Source organism: Phaethon aethereus (genome assembly GCF_964289735.1).
Source record: "Phaethon aethereus genome assembly, chromosome: 3".
Taxonomy (NCBI): Eukaryota; Metazoa; Chordata; class Aves; order Phaethontiformes; family Phaethontidae; genus Phaethon; species Phaethon aethereus.
In genome coordinates, this window is record NC_138576.1 from 105,352,044 (window position 1) to 105,373,556 (window position 21,513).

The 21,513-nt window shown below is 40.7% G+C and overlaps 1 protein-coding gene across 1 annotated transcript in view; it reads right to left on the bottom strand.

Moving 5' to 3' along the window:
• PTPN14 (protein tyrosine phosphatase non-receptor type 14) overlaps positions 1 to 21,513 on the bottom strand; it is a gene marked incomplete at both ends in the record, with an annotated part of 71,062 nt that overhangs the window by 29,233 nt on the left and 20,316 nt on the right. The window contains 4 exons of the mRNA XM_081998232.1: positions 1,398 to 1,485; positions 3,232 to 3,302; positions 6,154 to 6,221; positions 8,450 to 8,547. Coding sequence (XP_081854358.1) covers positions 1,398 to 1,485; positions 3,232 to 3,302; positions 6,154 to 6,221; positions 8,450 to 8,547 — 325 coding nt within the window. The remainder of the gene's footprint in view (positions 1 to 1,397; positions 1,486 to 3,231; positions 3,303 to 6,153; positions 6,222 to 8,449; positions 8,548 to 21,513) is intronic.

A 21,513-nucleotide genomic window follows, 5' to 3' on the forward strand; every position in this document is an offset into this window, starting at 1 on the left:
TCAAGCCTCAGCTTATGCACTGATTCTCAGTGCCGCATATGCCAGCATTCTTCCACACGTACAAGTCAGCAGAGGTCCTACGCCTGACAGTCTTCAGTTTAGTCTGATTAGAGGACCACACATTCCTCTGCCTTGTCCCAGAGGCAGCTTTAGAAAGCAAAGAGATTGGGAAAACATTGGGGAAAATGTATGTATTTGTACACACATAAATATACGTGTGTCCGTGTGTATACACACAAATATCTATACAGAAAATGTATTTCTAACGGCATTTTCCAACAGGAACAAGAGAGAAATCTTTCATTGTTCCCTTTGAATGCAGTTCTATTTGTCTACCAGGCTGGCACGCTGCTCTTTGACACATGGATAACACCCTCCTGCAGCTTTGCAGAGCACTCAGTCCACTGTTCACACTTATCTTATTGACATGCAATAATATCTAATGACAATTCCAACACAGAAATCCTTTGCAGCAGCATGCAGCATTAATCTGAATTAATTTGAGGAAAACATTAATTTCATTCATTCACAATAAACATTCCATAATTTTTATTGTTGGGTAGGAGGTTTTTTTGCTATTCAGCTTCTCCCCTTCAGGCCAACTTTGAGGTTGGCCAAAGGATCGATTTTGACTTCAGCAAAAAGGTTTTTTTTTTTTTGGTGCGAGGTTTTGTTTATTTGGTTTGGTTTTAAATTCCAAGTCATCTCTAACTAGCAGAAAAATTGCTAGCAGTCCACCACTTATGGTGGCTGGGTTGGTTAGCAAAGAGAAATGGGATGTGTTGGTAACAGCGGTTTTCAGTTTCTCAACACATTATCATCACGGTGGCATGTGCTCCACAAGGCCAGACAGACCATCCACGGCAGAAAGGGGCTGCCAGCGAAGGGAAAGTGACTACAAATGCAAAATAAATCTTGAAACCTCCCCTCAGTGTGTGGAGGACCTGTATGCACATGTAAGAAACTAAGGAAAGGTAAAGCCAATGCTTGGTAAATAGCAACTGAGAAAGACATGAAAAGGTCTTATCTTCGTATTCTGTTAAAGACAACCAGAGCTGAGGTTCATCTGCCTCAGCCGCTCTCCCTCAGACAGCGCTCAAAGAAAAGCAAGGAGCATCTCAGCTTCCCAAGCTGGGAAGTCTGCTTCCCAGAGCAGGCCCTGGCATAGCAACCTCTTCCGTGAAAAGGATTCTGGTGGAAGAGAAGTAACACTACACGCCTACGACACCCTCATGCTGCAGTGTCCGTTCAAACTACCAGCAGCCATTTCACCCTCCAGAAGAGTGAAACAAGTCGTGCCTCCTTTGGACAGCCACGACTTGGATGCGTCCTAAAAGCGGCTGCAGACTTCTGCATGCTTTGATTCAGAAGTTCCTTTATAATATACACTAACATACCTTCACAGGGAAAATCTCCTGCCCAAACCCATCAAGGCGTTCCACTTCATTGATGTACATTAGCTCAGCCTCTGCTGCTGTAATGCCGCTGCAATTAGAGTAAGAAAAGGCAGCAAATGGTCAATACTATGTGCACACAATGAAGACTAGTGAAAAAAAGGGAAATTCACAAACCACTTTAGAAGACACTTTGGAGATGCTACCTAGAAATGCACAACACAAAAATAACTTTCAACATTAGGATCATAATCAGCAGGGGGAAGAATTTTACTAAATGTTACTAAGGTAAGGTACAAAGCACTATTCAAATTACAGGAGGAACAAACTTAACTGATCATATTACTCAGTTTCTTGTGCACACATCAAATGTTTTCTGGGCTTTATTAAAGCATCAAACCATTGCATCAGGTTGTGTCTAGTTTTGGATGGCCAATTTGAGCCACATGGGTCCTAATTCGCATAAATAGTATACAAATCCACTGAAGTTTCTTAAAATGACTTAAAAGGAAAGATCCATATTTTCAAGTTGGCTGTTCAAAAACACAGGCGCTAAATCCAAGTGTTGAGCAGATTCTCTTTCATAATAAAGAATAAACCAGCTGAAAACTTTTACACACATGTCTATACATGCTCCTGTCACAGCTCAGGAATTCAGACAGATTTCAGTTCTCAAAAGCAGGTCAGAATAGATTGCAGTTTGCTCCAAAAGAAGGCCACTGTTAGTGTTTTGCCTCTTTGCTTTTCCTTAGCAGAGCTTACAAACAGAAATAGAGGAATCAGACAAATACTTGCAAGAAAGAGGGAGAGAAAGGAGGTGGGATGTGATTTACCTGCTGAAGTGAGGATAAGTATTTGTTCTTTGTGTGTTGCAGAAATAGCACTAAAGAGCACAGCAGGGGAGGGAAACCTTTCCTTTCAAGTCTGTGAGGTAACCAAGATCACACAAGTAGCCCATGGCAGAGAGAGAAGAACAGAACCAGGCCTGTTCATGGCCAGCTTGGAAGCTAACCCTTTGGTTGCATCAAAGGGCCCAGCTTCCATTGAAACTCAGACTGAGAATGGCCTTAGACTCAGAAATTGGTATTTTCCCCTTTACAACCATTTTCTGTCATAGGGGAGTGCTGCACATAATATTCCTATTGCATTTCATGTAATAAAGCATAAAATGCAAATGCAAATTATATAACACGAAGGATTTTGCCAATGATGTGTAGGGACTGCCATTTTTCTAAGAACAGAATTCTAGAGGTTTGATTGCTTCCACTACCAAAACACCTAGACGACGCAAAAGAAGCCTGCTTACAAAGCAGGTATTTATACTGAAGCGCTAATACATACACTCCTAGCTCATTAATTAGTAAAATCATATTGTTATCTTTTCCACAACGAGACTTAAAACCCAACTCCTGTTATTTTCATTTCCACTACATTGAGAGCGTGTGTATCCCTCTCTCTATTGAATGAGAGAAAACCCTTGGACAGACCCTCGGACCACCCTCGACCAAGTCACAGGGCCTTTCACCATCAGGATTTAAATGAAACCAAGAAGCAAAAGGAGTCTACTACACAGCGCCTTAAGTAGTGCTACACACGCTCATCAAATCTTATGGTGCGAATGCTCGTTTATTCGGGATTAAGTTCCTTGGCCATTTTGTGTTCACCAGTGGCAGATAATCTTTTGTAATAGACTAATTAAAAATCCGGCAAGACATAGCATAATAGTAACACGAAGGTAGGCTGGTTTATCCCTGCCAGAAAAGCATAGGGAGGAAGGGAAGTACTAAGAGGATGATGACAATAAAAAAAAATCTGAACCTTAACATGTCAAGCTCACCTGTGAGTTCGGTGCTCCTGAGCAACCTTTTGAGTCAGCTCCTCCAAGACAGCTTCATCCTGGGTCCAATCCTGTAAGAATATGAAGCAACATCAAAACCTAGTCATCCAAAGAGAGACACGACAAAATGCAAGACACGAATTATGACAGCAGATGTTTCAGGATTGTTTCCTGTTCACTCTCTTCCAGGTAGTTACAGAGGGAGAAGCTATCACCAACTGCATTGAAAATTCAGAGCACAGGATGCTGGAAATGTGCACGGAGAATACAAGTGTGATTTTTTAAATATCTTTTTGAGGGAGGGTAAAAAGGTACTGTTAAAAAAAGGGTAAGTTGCTTATTATTCCAAAATAGAGAGCAGAATATAGAGCAGAGATAAGGGATCTTTTCCTGGATATGGACCAAACAAGTCTTTAAAAACAGTTGGAAGACTACAAATTAATATATATCTTTCAAAACAGCCAAAAATTTCAGAATAATGCATAGACCATGGAAAATGACGTCATGGGTATCCGCTGTCCTGCAATCTACAGGTAATCCCTTCCCAGGTTAAAAGGGATTGAAAGTTTTGCTACCTCTTCAAATTTGTACTAAAATGTACATTATGCTTGCAACACCATTTCTGAACAGAAATTTTTGTCTTCTGCAAATTTAATAATGTGTGGTAGAAACAATTCTGAAGTAATTGGGAGCAAGTTAATAAAGGAAGTCTGCTCATAAATTCAAGGCAAAAAACCAGGAAGCTGAAAGACTTTCTTGCAAAACCTCAAAGTTCTTATTTTTGTTTTAAAAAGCCTTAAGGCTGCATGTAATGTACTTAAATACACCGCCTGTTTCTTGCTCAGTGGGGCCCTCCCTCTGGTATTTGCTTCTGCCACAAAAAAATGTGAAAGTGGTAGCGTGCTAATGAAAAATGGCATGGTACATGCCTGTGCACAGCTACACACCTGTGAGGTGTGCTGTGTACACAACTTTGTTCTTTTCACTGCTGAAGAAATGCCATTTGACACACATTGGAGCCTCACAAGATCAAACAGTACAAATGTAGCTGCCCCTCCCTCATCCACCAGCTCACTTCACTAATGAATTTATAGCAACGTTCTCGTCGGAGGCTCTTTCTATGCCCGAGATTCACTCAAACCCTCCCACTTGCTTCAGGTCTAGTTTATATCTGCAGCACTTAGCAGCTGTCACTGAAGTTGCAGTGAAATATTTACTATTACGTTATCCACTCTCCCCCAGAAGAGCAAAGACAAGTAGTTAAAGAAATGTCTAGGGAAACAGTTGATTTAAGAGTAGGCTTCTGAGGACTGTAGGAAGCAGACACTTTGCTGATCTTGTTAAATTTAGCATAGTAGCATGGATAAAAGGCATGATACCACAAAGTGAGCACATGCAAAACTGAAGAAAGCTGACCACACCACCATGTAGGCAGCTGACTCAAAAATGGAGGTTCTAGGAGATGAGCCCGAAGAGTAAACTGCTGAACCACATAGAAATTAACCACCTGAAAGCTCATCTAGAGGCCTAAACCCTCCTCTTTTTTTTCTGAATAGAAAAATAATATCAGTATATTGAAAGAACTTCACAGAAGTTCAATAATTTACAAAGTGACAGCTTGACAATGCATTTTTCTGTCTATATTTGCAGCCATCTTCTTTCCCACTTAGGCTATCGTACACAACTTCATAAGCCACCAACTAACACGCAAGATTATCAATAACTTCTCAAGAGATGAAGGTGGCTTACCAAAGAAATCCTGCTCCACTAGTCAAGCTAACAGAAGTTTCTTAGTGAAAGGTCAATACTGAAGCCACATTCTAGCTATACAAAGCATAATCAGATGTCTACAGATTCATTAATTCCCCTTCCTCCTGCTGACTCTCTTTTTCAGGTGGCATTGAACTCTTTCTACCAGCTCAAAATTGCACTTTCACTTCAAGACACTGTGCAGCTGTCACCTTTTTGGATTTGAGAATGGACTGTCTGCTGCAGTTCCTGTGCAAAGAGTGCTGGTAAATGGGATGAAATGCTTCTGGAAGTGCCTTTCTCAAGCCTCCAAATTACAGTGAGATGAATCATTCTCCCTCTACCGCTCCACTAATTGCAGAGGGAAACCAGATCCCTTAACTTCTAGGCAGCTACACTCAGGGCATGGGAACCCCACCCTACTTCCAAATTTTTTTCCCAGTTAGAAAGCATTCCATGATCTTTTACATTTTATGAAGCTTATGCTCAAGACTCATGCTGGTGGGCTTGTTCATTCTAAGATAAAGCCAGCTTTAACCTCAGCAGGATTTTTTTTTTTTTTTCCTCTAATACATCCTCCTAGAGAGGCTCAACGTCATGTATTGCAAGTGCTTGGCACTTGTCAGTGACCTAAAACACTGCCCTCACCATTCACATTATTTGCTAGTTTCCAATGTAAATTTAAAACAAATTTACACCACAGTCCCTGGAGAACATTTTGAGAAGACCCGATTCATGCTTCACTTCAGTCTAACAGTCAGTTGATGTAAATTCACCATCTCGAGGAAAGGCTGTGTGATTTGTCCTGTGATGCAACATTTACTGTATCTGCAGCCCTCATATCCCCTTGTTATGCCATGTTACTAATACTGTAGTACTGCTAATATACACGTTTTTAAACATCTGCAAATTCTTTTTTGATTCAAAAGTACATTTCTTTTGTTGACACCCATTCCTAGTGGAGGTTTAATGGGAACTGAAAAAGAGCTAAATTTCCATAGCATATATTAATTCAGATACAATCAAGTATATTGCAGGTTTTGAGGAGCAAAGTTTATTTCCACTATTAGTAGTTCAGTGCTGGTGCTTTTACTCTTTTATCAACAAAGCCATCTCTGAGGCATGGAGAAATTACTCATAAAAGACCACAAAAGAGGGGCATAAGGAACTCACCATAGGAAACAAGACGTATTCTCGGAGGAAGTCATGAGATTCAAACTGATTATAGTCTCCAAAATCCGCTGGAAAAAACAACACAATTACTCATGTTAGCACTTTCCACACATGTTAAGACCACACTCAACCTTTGCACAGATGCTTAATTTCAAGTGGGCGAGTCCTCTCTGAAGCCACAACCCAGCACAAAGATTTCTGCTTGTACTTCGGCTTTTAACATGGAGGTCTGAAAATAATAGTGTTATTACCAGAGATCAAATAACAGCCAACAAATAATTTCTCTCTTTTGATCCCTAATATTATGACCATTTGCAATGCTTAACCATCAGGAGTGCAGGAGTTTCTTTTTCTGTAGCCTTCATGAACTAATACCACCATCTAACTGGGCTGGAATTAATCAGCCTCTTTAGAAATGGTGCACACTTTTCCTTCTCCAAAGTTTCCAACCCTGACCAGGCAAAAAAACCCAACCAACCAACCAAAAAACCCTACCTCTGCTACAATTGTACAAAAGATGCTTAACTTTACAGCCTAGGAGGTTAAAAATCCACCAACCAATTCTATTAAAAATTGTCAACAACCAACATGGGTGGGTGGGAGCAAGTTCTTATCCTTCTGCAGCCAATATAACAGTACAGGTACTTGTATCAGTTTAACTGGTTGGCCCACACCTTTCTACTTGCTTTTCTACATCTCTTTAAGAGGTACTCATCTCTATGCTCACATTCACTCACGTCAGGCTGAGGATTCTAGCCTAAATGTCCTTGAAACTGTGGAGTTCTGAAAATGCTTCCTAAAGGCTAAACTACGTTAAAAAATACAAAACAAAGCCTATATTTATCTATCTGTTAAATACACAACAGCTTATATCAAAAGAATATCTTGCCAGGAGGTTTTTATTTTATATTAATTCAACTGGATCAAACGCCATCTACAAGATTCTCATATTATAGTAGTTGGAAATCCCCACCATAAATCATATTATCTAAACATTCTTTCAAAGCTTCTAGACAATTTCACGTATTGCAGGATGCCAAAAATGCAGTTTCATTTTGTTTTCACCTCAGAGTTATGTTTTAACATAAACAGAAAGAAATAAAAATGGACATGAAACAGTCTGTAAGCTTAAAAGAAGTAAGTATTTCATACATCTTCGGTTGCATCACATGCAAAGGACAAAGGGAGTAATACAAGGTCAGGAACAAAGCAAACAAGATTAGGTGCAGCATTCTGATGCAACGGTCTTTGAAATATAATAGATTATGTAGAAAAAACAGAATAAAAGACATTACTTCAAACTGATTACAAAGACTGACTCACTATCAAATTTAGCAGAGAGCTCCAAAAACACAGGACAGTGAAACATACTGAGTATCTATTTAACTTACACACTGGGAAAAACTTCTTTTACTTAAATTGCAAGATTCAGCACAGACTCCTATACATGTATTTTCCTTTATCAGTAAAACATTTCAAGATTTGACAGGAAACATTTTTTCTTCAATTTTATAACCAAGAAATAAGATATTAAAATGGAATTTCTACTGTCCTAAGAAAGATCGTATTAGCATTACTCTCCATTGAACCTTCAATTTTCAAGAGTCTGATCTTCACGTTTGCTATTTATGTATAAACTTCCCCCTTCCCTCTCATCAGAGGACATGCCCAGAGCATGACTGCTAAAACTCTACCTTAGGTTCTCACCGTCAGTCGTGGATAGACTGAAACACCTTCTCCAAATACAGGGCTTCTTGCTCTGCCCATATGCCTTACATGATCCCACTTTTATTGCTGTCCTTAGGAGGCTCAGAGTAAAAATCACATTGTAAGAAGTAGTTTATTATTAATTTATAACTCACATAACAATTATGCTCATGTGTTCTTTCATACTTCAGATAGCACTATACAGCAAAATGAGTTTTTAATTAAAGGCAAAATTAAAGCTGCTGCTATGCTCTTTGATGTAATTGCATTTCAAACCAGAGAACGTGAAGCAAATTCATTACTGCAAAGTACTCCGTGGTTGGGGTTGGAAGAACTGGAGTTTTGTGCAGACTCACTTACATAGGTTTTAGAAATAGGAAAGTTGAACACTGTGATGTGGTCCATCATTCCCTCCCTGAGGGTGTGAGTGTTTCATCAGCGGCAGTCCACCTATGCACTTTCAAATCAATAGAAAACCCAGCTGTTGTGAGTAGGAGTCATACAAGGCCTTAGTTAGCACTCGGTCAACATATAGAACAAACCAAAAAAGCCAATGTTGGAAAAAGGCTATCAGATCACATCATCTTACCTTGCACTGCCAAACCAGCTAGCCGAATTCCCTGCTCCAATGAAGAAAGTAATTGGCCATCAAGAACATCCTTTTTCACTTGTAGGTAATACTGATATCTACAAAGAAAGGAAGAGCACAAATTAGAGTATCTGTACGTTTGTACATTTCCTACAGAACAAAAGGCTGCTGAAAGCAAGGAAAACTCACCACAAACGGGTTAGGCTGTTAAACAGCAGTCTACCCGGCTTCAGAAGTTCCACATTACCAAAACAAATCAATATGATCTCTACATGCGTAGTGCATCCAGGTGGAGGAAAAGGAAAATAAAGACTTCTAATTTGTGTTCCCTAGACCACACAGAAGAGGGACATCTACTGGGATTACCTCCTCCATAAATTTTGTAGAGGTTACCGAAGACCATGCAATCACAAAAAGAGGCTGCTCAATATTTCTTCTATTGTTTTTGCTCCCGTGTCACCATTTTGATAGAAGAAACAGCATTTCAGCAATATACTTTGGCCTACTGACATAACTTTAACTATGGCCCATATAAAAGTTTTTTTTAAATGGGCATCTCTCATCTGTAAGGATGACTTAGACGCACAAATCAAGCAAAACCAGGTTCTAATATCATGCACTTGCTGATCTGCAGTAACTAATCACAAGACAAACTATGTTAGTTTTAACCACAGCAGCAGAACTCACACATTTCACCTTACATTTGCAATAGGGTGGATTAAGACAAACAAGAAGCTTTCCACAAAAAGCTTAAGAAGTTACTGTCCCCATCCGTGCATCCCTCCCATCCACTGAACTGGACCAGACCCACAGCACATGGGATATGTATCAGTCCTGGCCACAGCAGCAGGGATATGTATCAGTCCCTCTGGCGTATCAGGCTAAAGTCAAGTGGAGACAGCTTTGTTAACAGGCCACAACTTATTATTCTGCAGGCACCAATGCATATTCCCTCGAGCTACCTGTATGGCACGGGCAGTAAAACCAGGCAGGGGCCAGACAGGCAGCTTAAGAAATTAGAGCCACAATTGCAAGGACGTCGTATCGATCACCCATGTGCCAATAATCAAATACAGTTAAGTTACAGCGATATAATGATTTCGCTTCCATTAGCTTAAACTTCTGGCGCAGGCGTACGTAAACTGTCCCAACTGAGATACAACGCAATTCCTCCTCAGCCGACGTGCAGCTCTCCACTAGGTCCGAGCCCAAAGGCAGAGGTGCTGTACCAGTGTAGCCACAGTCCGTGCGTGCACTCAGCCTCACGCACCCCACCCCAGACCTGCTCATAGTAACTGGTGCACCTGGGTGACCAAGTTAGGAAACCCCAAAACCCAACAAAAGGGTCTCTCAGGCTGTGACCAGACATGCCAGTCTGGCTGCAGCAGAACCAGGTTATGAAGTTACTGCTCCCTTCAGCTGCGTGCCTGCTCACCCCCCTAATACAAAGGGCATCCGCTTAAAATGGCACGGATTTAAAAAATAATTGCTTGAGATAAACTGTGTTAGAAAGAAATGGTATGTAGGCATGCCAGCCAGTCTCGGAGACTGCAACCTCCGCAAGGCGGACAGCAAAGAGCGGTCAGAAAGACTGGGGCAGTAAACTCCTAACTGGACTCGTCTTCAACCAGCACACCACATCTGACCTTACCTTTGAACCTGTGGGAATAGCAAAGAAACTCTGGTCTTGTTTTAGAGTGTAAGTCACCTTCCCAGTCCCAACTGGAAAGGAGGGCTACCGTTAACATCACCCATGTGACAGGGACTGCACTGCTTTAACTGTACTCGCAAGTATTACCCTTTAATTCTGTGTGGAGGCGTTAGAAAATATCTACGTGCTTCAAAACCAGCATAACACAAGCCATGCCTTGATGGCTACTAATCAAATGCAGCATTTTACTTTTTTCTTCAGTTAACTCTTCCATCAGCGATGTGAGATGCAGTAACTTGCCACTAGACAGCACCAACGCTCTGACCAGACCTGCACTGTCAAGGCAGCAGGGTGTTTAGAGCCTGCAAAAACTGCAGGGCAGAGAAATCCTCTCAGGGAAGGCCTATGCACATATTCTTCACATCTGAGAAGCTCCCTTTGGAGTTCATCGTTTTTACGTGCACTTAAAAGGTAATTGTTGGGCTACTGGTTTTAGGTTCCTCTTCCCCCTTCTCCCCCCCCCAAAAGGCAGAACATTTTCAAACAGAAAAAAATATAATCTCATTTAAAATGCTTAGATTTGGCTTTCACATAGCCTAATGAAGATTAAAACTTCAGGGGATTTTGAAGTTTGATTGAGAGAGGCAGTATAAAAAGCATACGGCTTCTCAGCTTGAGCCCTGTGCTTCAGCCCCAGGTTTCACACTTGCTCGGTCCAAGAGACAAATCAGCTTGTTTCCACTTCTTTGCAATGACTAAATCCCAATTCTGAAAATACACATGCTTTCATACAAGCTCGACATAAGCTGCTTTATCAAGTATTCAGGTGAGCAAGTGTTTGCTGAATCTGGTCTTTATGATTCGTAATCCCAAAGCAGGCTCTTTATGTCAATGCTACATATATACGCCTGAGTTACACATTCTAGTCTAACAGAAGAAAAGTAAAATCCACATCTGCCTTAAAGTCAGAGCTATAGTTAAAAGAAACAGAAAGTTAAGAGACTGAAAAGTCAATGAGACTGACATGAAAGTCAAAACAATGTAATAATCTTGCAGTGACATCCTAGCTCTAAAGGAGTCAAGAGTGTCACCAGCTTTAGTGGAGCCATAATTTCAACCACAGTGCCGACTACGCTATAGATAAACCATAGAAAGGATTATGTAGGTAAGCATCACCAAAATACGTCAATGCAGTTACGGTAGCATCAAATATTACGATCAAGACTTTAAAAAAAAAAAAAAAGTGGTATGGGGTTTTAGTTGCAGTTTTAGTTGCCAATACTTCAGAAAAATTGTTTAAGACAGCAGTCAGCACCCACTTGACAAGAAAGATGCCTATTTACAGGTGTTTCACCCTGAATGTCAGACACAGGTGACATTTACAAATCTTATCAGGAATATTCTACAATATTATGGTACAACATTGCATTTACTAACACTGTAGCAGAATAAAAGTTTAGGATTCATTATGTATTGCAGATTGACATGCAGTAAGAGTTTAACACGTGTATAATTAGCTCTCTGACATTAACTAGTGCATCCATCAGGGAAAAAGTCTCACAGAGAAAGTTGTCACCTTTCACAGGCAAGCGCACTAAAAAGCAATCACTGCTATGGCTCTGACACCTCTTTCAATAGGGTGCCAGGATAAACTGAAGAAGATTGAGGCAGAAGCCTACGGTTTGTACCAGCTTCACCTTCACCCCTGGACTGAGAGCAACAAGGGTCGCCGTCCTAAGGCGTCCCCAGACAGCTCCTTTCATTGTGGCTGCGTAAGGCACGACCTGGGACATCTCCTTTCCCGAGGCACGCAATGGAGTGGCTAATTCCACTCTCAAGGAAGAGGAGGAGCATACCCTGGAGGAAGCTCTGCCAGAAGGCTCTAATAGCTCCACCAGCCACAGGTTCGTGGCTCAGCCGTGCTGCAAAACTGTGGTCAGGCTCTCTGCCCAGCCAACGGAGAGGAGAAATTGGCCCATATTCTGTCAAGGATTTGAGGCTCCTCCATGTGAAATTACGTTAAATGCTGTTATTACGGCACTATGCTAGCTGAGACTGCTCTTTGTTCGCTTGGATTGCAAAAGTAGATCTATAATTTGAGGGAAATCAAACTTTTAAAAAATGATTCGGCTATAGATTCACTGAGGAAAGCTGTTCCAGAACAGCAGATAAAAACATGCATTTCATAAGCCTCCTATTAGGTGGTTTAGCTGGGAAAGCATATGGAAACTGCACGCAAGAGAAGTTTGCAATCTGCACCCCCAAATAATAAGAGTCAAGAAATTAAAAATTAAGGTTTGCAAAGCTTTAATCACAGAGCCAGTCTGGCATAGCAGGGGAGTGCAGGGCAGAAGAGACACCACCAGAGCCAAGTGGGCTGAGAGCTGAAATCTCTCACCTTGGTTACTCCTTTTGGGTTAAATATTTTTAGCAGAGCCGTTGTATATTCAATGTAATAAAGGCTACTACAGTTTGCCAGCCTGTAGCTAATTCCAAGGGGAATGGGAGTGGACAACAAGTCTGAACAAAGCCGTAATTATAAGGATATCATTTCCCACAACTCTATTTAGCCAACACAGAAAACATTAAAAGTATATTTGCATCTATTGCATCAAAAAGCATGCTTTTTATGAAGCTGCAACTGGACAACTATGAGACAACATCTGAACTCCAGAATCAACATCTGCATTTTCACAATCCATACTACATCAGAGGGGAACCCCCCCCCCCCCCAAATTGTATTAGTAAGCCGGACATAAGGGTACTGGTTTGAAATTTAATAGCAACACCCAGATTCAGACTTGGCTACAGCTGTGTAAACGTAGAGGAACTCCATTTGCCCATACAATTTTACATGGACCTCTCAAGATTGTGATTCATGTTTGTTCTCCTGACACTTCAAAAAAGAAACTGGGTGTTTGTATAGTGTCACTGAATTCACTGTACCCTTCCATCACCACTGTTTATCTGATGTACAGCCTCTGTTGTTGTTTTATATATGCAGAAAATAACTCAATTTTACTAATTACTTGTTCTCTTCGACAACCAGTTCTTCAGATACCACAAGCCACACAGAACCTGGCCTGATCAACACTGGAAGTGAGATCTTTGTAGAGAAATTAAAGGATGGTTTACAAAAGTAAGCATATAGCTTAGCTTTGCAGAGTAATTGCACTGGTGCACTGCATCTTTACAATTTGCCTACTAGTGACTTCCACAAAGAACCACAAGGCAAATACTTCATTAATAATTACTCAACGTTATCAGACCTGGTAGCCTTAGTAATAAAGTAGCATCCAACCCTGCTTGGAAATGTATGAGAACAGAACAAAAAATGGTTATCGCCCCAGGGATTTACAATCTAAATATGTATTTCATACACAGACATAGATCTGTATGTTTATACAACAAGGTGACAGGATTGAGATAGTAAGGATTAATACTGTTTGAATGCTGTACTGTGATAAGTCTGGATTCTTGTTATTTTTCCCCGCTTTTACTTTCCTTCTTTGTACATCAGGGACAGGAAGGGTTTGGGGTACACACATTATCTCTAGTGTAGCAGGAAACACTTAAAAAAATTTTTTTTGTTTTTGTTTTTTTAAAATCCATCACTGTATTTTTCTGGAAATTTCAAGCCTGTATGAATAAATACATTACAGTTTCAATATCAATAAATACTTACCTTGAGTGTATCTGAAAATACACGAAGCAATACAAAACATGTATTAGTTACCCAAGAGGTACAATTCCTTTAAAATCACTTCTAATGATGCAATTACTGGCATGACTAACTTTTTTATAACTCATTAGGTACCTTTTTGGCATCAAGCCTATCTATTGGATAACTGCATAGCTATGTAGTTTAACTTCTCTGGAGAAAAAGAGAACTGCTTTACCGTTTCATATCTCCAAAATGAGAAGTCTTTAAGACTCTAAGGAGAAACAGATTGGCCCACAAGTTGTTTAGCTCAAGACCTTCAGCTCTTTCCAACTTCAAAAAAAAAAAAAAATTGCAATTAAAGCACAGTATGATATTCTAAAATTAGGAACACAATAAAAGTCTCATTGAATCACAACAACAGTCCGACTCAGCTCATTTGGGTTTATCTCAGTATGGTAATATACTTCTGAGCAGAGACGCTGCAATGTACACTTATGCAATAATCTGCCCACAGGAGAAGCAGTTTCTCCAGAACAGAGGCCTTTTATCATTTACTAAAATTATTTTAAGCATTAGCTTTGATATTTATGTGTCTATTGTTCATCTCACACCTTAAAATCTGCCATGCTCTTGGCTTTGATACTATTTAGCAACAGGTTTCCACAGATACCTATACGCTATGTTTTAAAGAGAATCCCATTTTTTATTTTAAACACAGGGTCTTTCATATTTTCTCAGTCTTCGAGTTAGATGAGTCAATGACTCAGCTATTCCATGGGCAAGCAAAAGAACTAATTGATAATGACCAAAAGGTTATTTTTATTTATTTATTACATATTTGAGACAATCACAACAATACTTAACTCTTACTGGTTGCTTTTCTGAGAAAAACATGCTTTAAATAGTCTTAATGATCATTAGCCTAATTTTATAAATAGAGTATCTGAGGCACATGGCTGATGAAGTTATTCATCTAAACTTGGGCAGGAAACCAAGGCAGATTTGGGAGAACTAGGTTTTGTTCCCAAGTCTTAATCCAGAGTACTACTTAATGGATGCTTCTTATTTCACTCTATATACTGCAACAAAACTACTGACTGCAAACCTGGTCTGCATTTTATATGGCAAGAAAGGCAGGCAGGCAGGCAGACAAAACTGATCTTTTCAGATACAACACTCAGTATATTGGCAAAGATGGTGTTATGATTTCTGGGCTTGAGCATGCTGAAACACATTTTGCATGCAAGGATTCAATCAGCACATCTTAATCTAAAGGCACTTTAAAAAAAAAAAGAGGTACATACATTGATGATGTCATTGTCAGTAATGCAATGCTAAAGCCTTTGTCTTTGCCATTGTAAAAAACTTAGATATTGTTGATAAACAGAACATCTCCAGCTTGTTCCTCTGGAATTTCATCAACTGCTCTCCCACCGAAAGTCTGATGTTTTGCAGTACTAGACAATAGCCATTTATCTGGGATTTGTGGTAGTATATAAAAAGCAACGACTGTGCTTCACAACTAAAGAGTAATATTTTTGGAAGGGTATTACTGAGAGCAAGTCTACCACACCCTGTCACAGACCTTCAGAAAGATCAGCAGACTTGCCAGAGAAAAAAGGGAAAGAGATGAAAGAGCATTTGTCACACATGCAGGAAGAAATTCCTTCCGAAGCTCAAACTATCAATGCCAATAGTAGAAACACAGTCATAGCTGTTCCTAGGGTAGGCACTCCTTGATCATAACAACCTTGTAAGGTAGGTCAAGGTTAGCTTCAGGTAACTGAGAAATGAGGTTGTTCCTGGTTTCCTCCAGCAGCTGGATGGAAAACATGACTGGAACTACAAACAAAATAAATGAAATGCATGGAAAGATTGGTGTCATTCCTCTTCCCCTTCCTAATGGGATAGAACAATGCTGGGTTAGCATCATTTTCTGAAAAATGATGGACTAAAAAGGAGGGCAGATCAAAACACAGTTTCTTATCATCTACCCCCTACCATCACTCAATCTCTCTCTTCAAAAGCAACAGTTTATAGCTGAAAGGGAGAAAAGGGGATTTGGCTAAAACAGCCTAATTTCACAATGATGATCACTTTCCATTTGTTTTGATAAGCAATTCGTGAGCATAAGGACAACTAATACACAGCCTTGCTGACTGGCTTGCTCTAACGAGCCGCAATGAGGCACACAATGGAAGGTAAGCCACCACTGCTGACCAGTGAAGTCCCTACCAAAGGCCAACGTCTTCCGAAAGTTAAGGTCCAAAGAATGCAAAGGCAAAGAATGAGCATTTTAGGATCAACAAGCTTTTCTTCTGGTGTGAATCAGTCAATGAAGTCAAATCTCTGCAGCAAAACAGAGCATTCAATGAAGGAAAGAATATATGTATTGCAAACGGACGTGGGACTGTTTAGGAAGGTAATGCACACTTTATAACCTCTCACATACAAGCAGCTGCTTCCAGTATAGCCTGGTATCAGAGTGCTGTGGCTCTCTGGTGTCCAGCGTTACATGGATGGCTAGTGAAACCCATAGCAGTTAGACACAAGACAAGAGCATCACGTTCAGCATTCTCGTTGGCAGCAAAGGACTGAGCTTGAATTGTAAAGAAGTGTTCTGCGAATGTTTTGCTTTTCCTGCCATTGCTGACGGGCCACAAGCACGGACATGCACCCAGGCCTTGTTGTGGCCTGCAGACATGACACAAGCCTTCCAAAACACGTGCTCCTTCCGCGAGAGGCTTAGCCAGCAGATGCAGCTTTACAGTATCCACCAATTTCTCTATATTTAAAAAGGAACCCCCCAACCACAACAGGTCCACTCGCTGTACTTGTACTTTTTGTTAAGGGTGTATTATACTTTTTGGATTCTTCAACTTCAAATAAACCCACAAACGCAAAGTTAAACCCTAAATAAAAAGGCCAGTAATGGCATGCTTCAGCAAGAAAGGAAGGCATGCCACAACCTGATCCTGATTTTCTGCCCTTGAACTCTTGAATTAATTATAACAAATTACAGGGAGCCCCACTACAATTTATAAGGACAATAAACTCCCTTACAACCACCTATAATTTTATCAGAGTTAATCCAAATACCTAAAGAATTATACAGCACAAAACTCCAACATGCTTTTCAGAGTAAAAAAATGAGGAAGCCATATTCTCTTGTCTTCTGAGCCCCCTCTCTCAGCAAAGGCTACCTTAGGTCTCTGCAAGCTGGAGTCCAGCAAAGCCAGGCCCTGGTGACACCGGCATAGCATTCATCCTTATGAAGGCTGGAGTGGGATTGCAAAAGTAAAACAAAACAATCATAATCATATAATAAGAAATCGGTATATTAGTGTTGTCAGTTGAAAACCAACATTCAACACAAGCAGAAATATTACATTGAAACATTGTAATAAAACATTTGGGAGTGAGGAGTTCGTTAGCCACACATCTTTGAAAAATGCCACGTATCCATCTGGTTTGGGTTTTAAGCGCATGCTAAAAGTGCTATTCTTCAATATGACAGTCCTGTCGACTTCAGACTACTCATATAGTTAAGCTTAAATACACGGTCAGCTTAAATGCGTGCTCAGCTATGCGCGCATGTGTCCTGAACTGAACAAAACACTTGCATTTGGTTACAGAGATGCAAAGGTTACAATACAGGTGACTTTATTTTTTATTATTTTTGATCATTAAAAAAAAAAGTAGAACTGAGTCAGGTAGGTGAACTGCAGCAATGCCACATACTGCCTTTCATACAAAGATCTTAAATGCTGTAGAGGAAAATCAGTATTCTCATTCTCCCACCCTATTGCCTTAAAAAAAAAAAAAAAAAAAATCACAGTGAGAAAATAGGGGCCCGAGGAAGGATGCAACTTCCCATAATGGTGGTAACACTGGAACTAAATACAGATCATCTCTCCATCAGTAGGGTCCACAGGTCAAATGGATATCAAAGCCTATGAGAAAAAATCCCTCTTGCTAAATTGCCTTCATTTTTTTTTGTGCAGTCTGCAAGAAAAGAGTATCAGCATTCAACAGGGTTTTTTTCCGAGTGCAAACCCACAAGGTCTCACATAACTGCTGCCCTCCACCTCCACCTTCCCACTAGCGCAGTCTCCCCCATTTCCATGCAGGGTCCCGAGGCTCCTTCTCCTCACCCTGGGCTGTGTGGGCCCCATAGGCAGCTGTGACCCTGGTGTGGGGCCCTGCGAGTTGCCAGGGCTTTCACGTGCAAAGCCACCATCTGGCTCGACAGCAAAATCAGAGGGACAACACCACAGACCACCGCTCTGGATCACTTTGCAGAGAAGTTCTACTAGCCATCACCCCTCCTGTGCAGCACGACATAAAACATGGGCTCCAACTATGAATAGGAGCTCCAACCATATACAGGCTCCACCTATATATAGGTGCTTGATAATATGACATGGCATGCAGCTGATGTGTCATTTCCCACTTAGTCAGATCCTTAAAACATCAGGTACCATGCACAGAGAGCAACTCATACCCCCGAATCCTTAGATGGCACAAAAGAAATAGCAGCTGTGAAGATCCATCCTCACAAAGATGCAAAAATGAAAAAACGAGCCATGGCTGCGTATGCTGAAGACTACTAAACCTCATGGGGATGAGGAGCACAAGAAACCCTGTTGGTCTTTCCTGATTTGGAATCAGGAAAGATTTCAGCAAAAATGAGATTAGACCCCAGAAAGTTAATAATAGCTTAGATTTACTTCCTTTACTCGTATATGTTGACTCAGTTCAAAATATGCTGTTCCCTGCCCTGAAAAGAAAACGCAGCTAACCTTCAAGCTGTCTCCACTGTGGGAAAAGGTGGTTTAAGTTACATATGGAAGCAATATGAGTCAACCGTTTGAAAATTCTCCTGGTAGCCAGCCAGGTTAATGGCCAAGCAGGTTAGAATATCATGCTAAAAAAATGTGGTGAGTTAACTAGAACATATGTATACTCTAGCTCATACTCTGCAACACTCAAAATAAATAGATAACTCTTTTTTAAAATTGGGTGAAGTACAGGCATAGCTCTAAACTATTCTTTGGACACAAAACAAACATGAAGAGTTCTGATTGCCCCATGCTTCCCACCTCCGTTATGCCAGTTGCAGTAATAAAACATATTGTACCCCCCCTATAAACCCTGCCTCATTTTTCAATATATATTTTCAATATTCTCCTCCAGTAGAGCTCTAAACTCTGGAATGACAGAAGTCCACCAGCCTTTTCTGGGTAAATGTACCGCTGCGCACTGACGCGGAAGTTGAATAGAGTGAACACATGTACCAGTGAACAACTGGTATGCACATGTAAGCATCCAGAAGCACATCACAAAACGATCGGTTTGTGCATGCAGAGCAGCATTCAAGTATATTCAGGTGTTACTTTATTCGAAGAGCAAGTGAACACGTTCAAACTTACAGAATGTGTGCTTAAGCTGTGCTTAAAAAGAAAAAAATAAAAATGCTCCAGTAGCCTGCAGTGAACCCTTGTTCATGAATTTATGGAACTCATTAAAAAACCCCAATCAGTAAAACCTTTAGGTAGTATCCCAAGCTCACATAACCAACATCTGAGAAAGCTCTATTGATTTAGTGGAATTTTGCCTTGTAGGGAGCTAAAATCCAGTCCATTCGCGGCTGCCTTTTACAGTAATCCTCCCTGGTAATAAGAAAACACTGCTTGAGACGTGACACAACGAAGTTGCCACTTATCTATAGGCTGTCAGTACAAGAGCCCGTATTCTGTGAAAAGATTGTTGAAGCACCTACACTAGCGCTCACTGCCAGCAGAAAACAGGAAAACTCAGGTTGTTTCCACCTCCCAAAGAGCTTGGTGACCCTAGCATTTTCACAGGAATCGCTGAAACCAGTCACCCCGTGCATCAGTAAATCGTGCAATAAAACCATGGCTCAGGAAGTTCTAGCGTCCCAGTGACCGCAACCCTGCAAAAGTGAACACAGCTCTGATAACCACAGGATGATGCCAGAGAAGTATGTGAATCAGTGCCCGGTGGGTGGGTGAAGTAGATCCTTTTCATGAAATGAATAATTATTCTTTGTAAAAGCTTCAAAAACAGCTGAAGATATCAAGTGCAAAAGCAGCTGCCAAAGATAAAACAGTGAACCAGTAAACATCTCACTGCACAGGAATCTGCCATCTTCCGACACTGAGGTTTCTGCCAAATTCTTGTTGAGATTTTCAGCTGCAGAAGGGCCTCCACACAAATGCTTCTTTTAAACTCACTCAGAGACTTCAGGCTTGTACTGACATCCAATTGCAGCTCCTTTAGCTTTATATCCTGCCAGCAAGGCAAAAAATATTAACTGTATTCAGCTCCCTGAAAAAGGATCTGTTTAGAAGTAGATTTTGTGGTTTGTGTCTCAGCTATAAGGAAAGGGAAAAAGTTTGCTCCAGCCTGCAATACAACCATCAAAACTCAATAAATTTAATTGAAGACTGGCAGTACTACTGTGATCAAGAGTTCCACTGCGTATTGGATTCTCAAAATTTAAAAAGCAGTTAGAAACCCCAATCAAAAAGCACAGGCCTGTTTGCTCACAGGTTCCGACTACTAGCTTGCCCCTTTTTCTGCTGCTGTAGCCAAATTTCAGAGATCTATCTGGGACTTCTAAACAGAAGACCAGTGAGCCACAGTTCCCTTTTTAAAACATGCAGTAGGAAAGAAAGAATGAATCACCTGCAGAAAGTGATGCACAACAGAGGAATCCTGAATCATGCTGTGGAAATGCCCATTTCTCCTCACCGGTTACACAGGCAGTGTAGAGCCACCTTCATTCTTGAGGCTTCACAGGAGAAGCTACATGGCTGAGGTAGGATTGGTCTGTGTCATGAAGACTTTAAGTAGTATATCACATAGCAGTCTGCACTTCCCTGAGGAGAAACTGCTAGTCACTGCTACTGCATCACGTGGGAAGATAAACAGGAGAATACCAGCTCCAATCTAGGTAACATATTCATCTGTCAGAAACAGTGCCTTAAACTACACCGGGAGACAAGTCAGCAGCAGCATACCGATCTATGAGGTACACCATAATATTCACTGTGTACACAGTACTCCTTAATGAATGGGCAACCTCATTCTGCAATGATATACATTGCTACTACACCTTAAGGGGAAAAAAAGGCAGTCAAGCACTTTGCAATAGTCTAAATGACAAAGGCAGTGAGCGGCACAGTTCATAGATTAGAGTGTAATGATGCTTTTCATCTTCATTTGAGGAGATGCATAAAGGCTAATGGGCACTTCCGTGACTCAAGCAGCTAGGGATGACAAGTGTTTTCCATTTTTCTACTTTACTCATCCTTTCTCCTGTAAACCAAAAAATTGAAGAGAATATCTTTTTTTTCCAGGGAGAGCTGGAGAGCTCTCCATGAGAGCAACTATCTCTACAGCTATGATACTAAAATTTCATAGAAGAAGAGAACAGACATTATGTATTCAGTAATTTTCAGAATAACTTTCATATTCCTCACTGTTAGCCACAAGTGCGAAATTAGAAATAGGTATTTGCTGAAATAACTCTCTCCTTTCTTCTGCCTGAAAATTTGACAAATAGATTCATGAGCCTGCACAATGCCTTCTCCCAAAAAAGCTTTGCTTAATAAGACCCTAATGTAAGAGGTCAGAACCAAGCTCTGAAAAATTGGCCAGGGCCTTGGTAGGGCAATGGCAAGGAAGTGGATGGTAAGCTGTTCCTCTTTCACAAGTAACCAA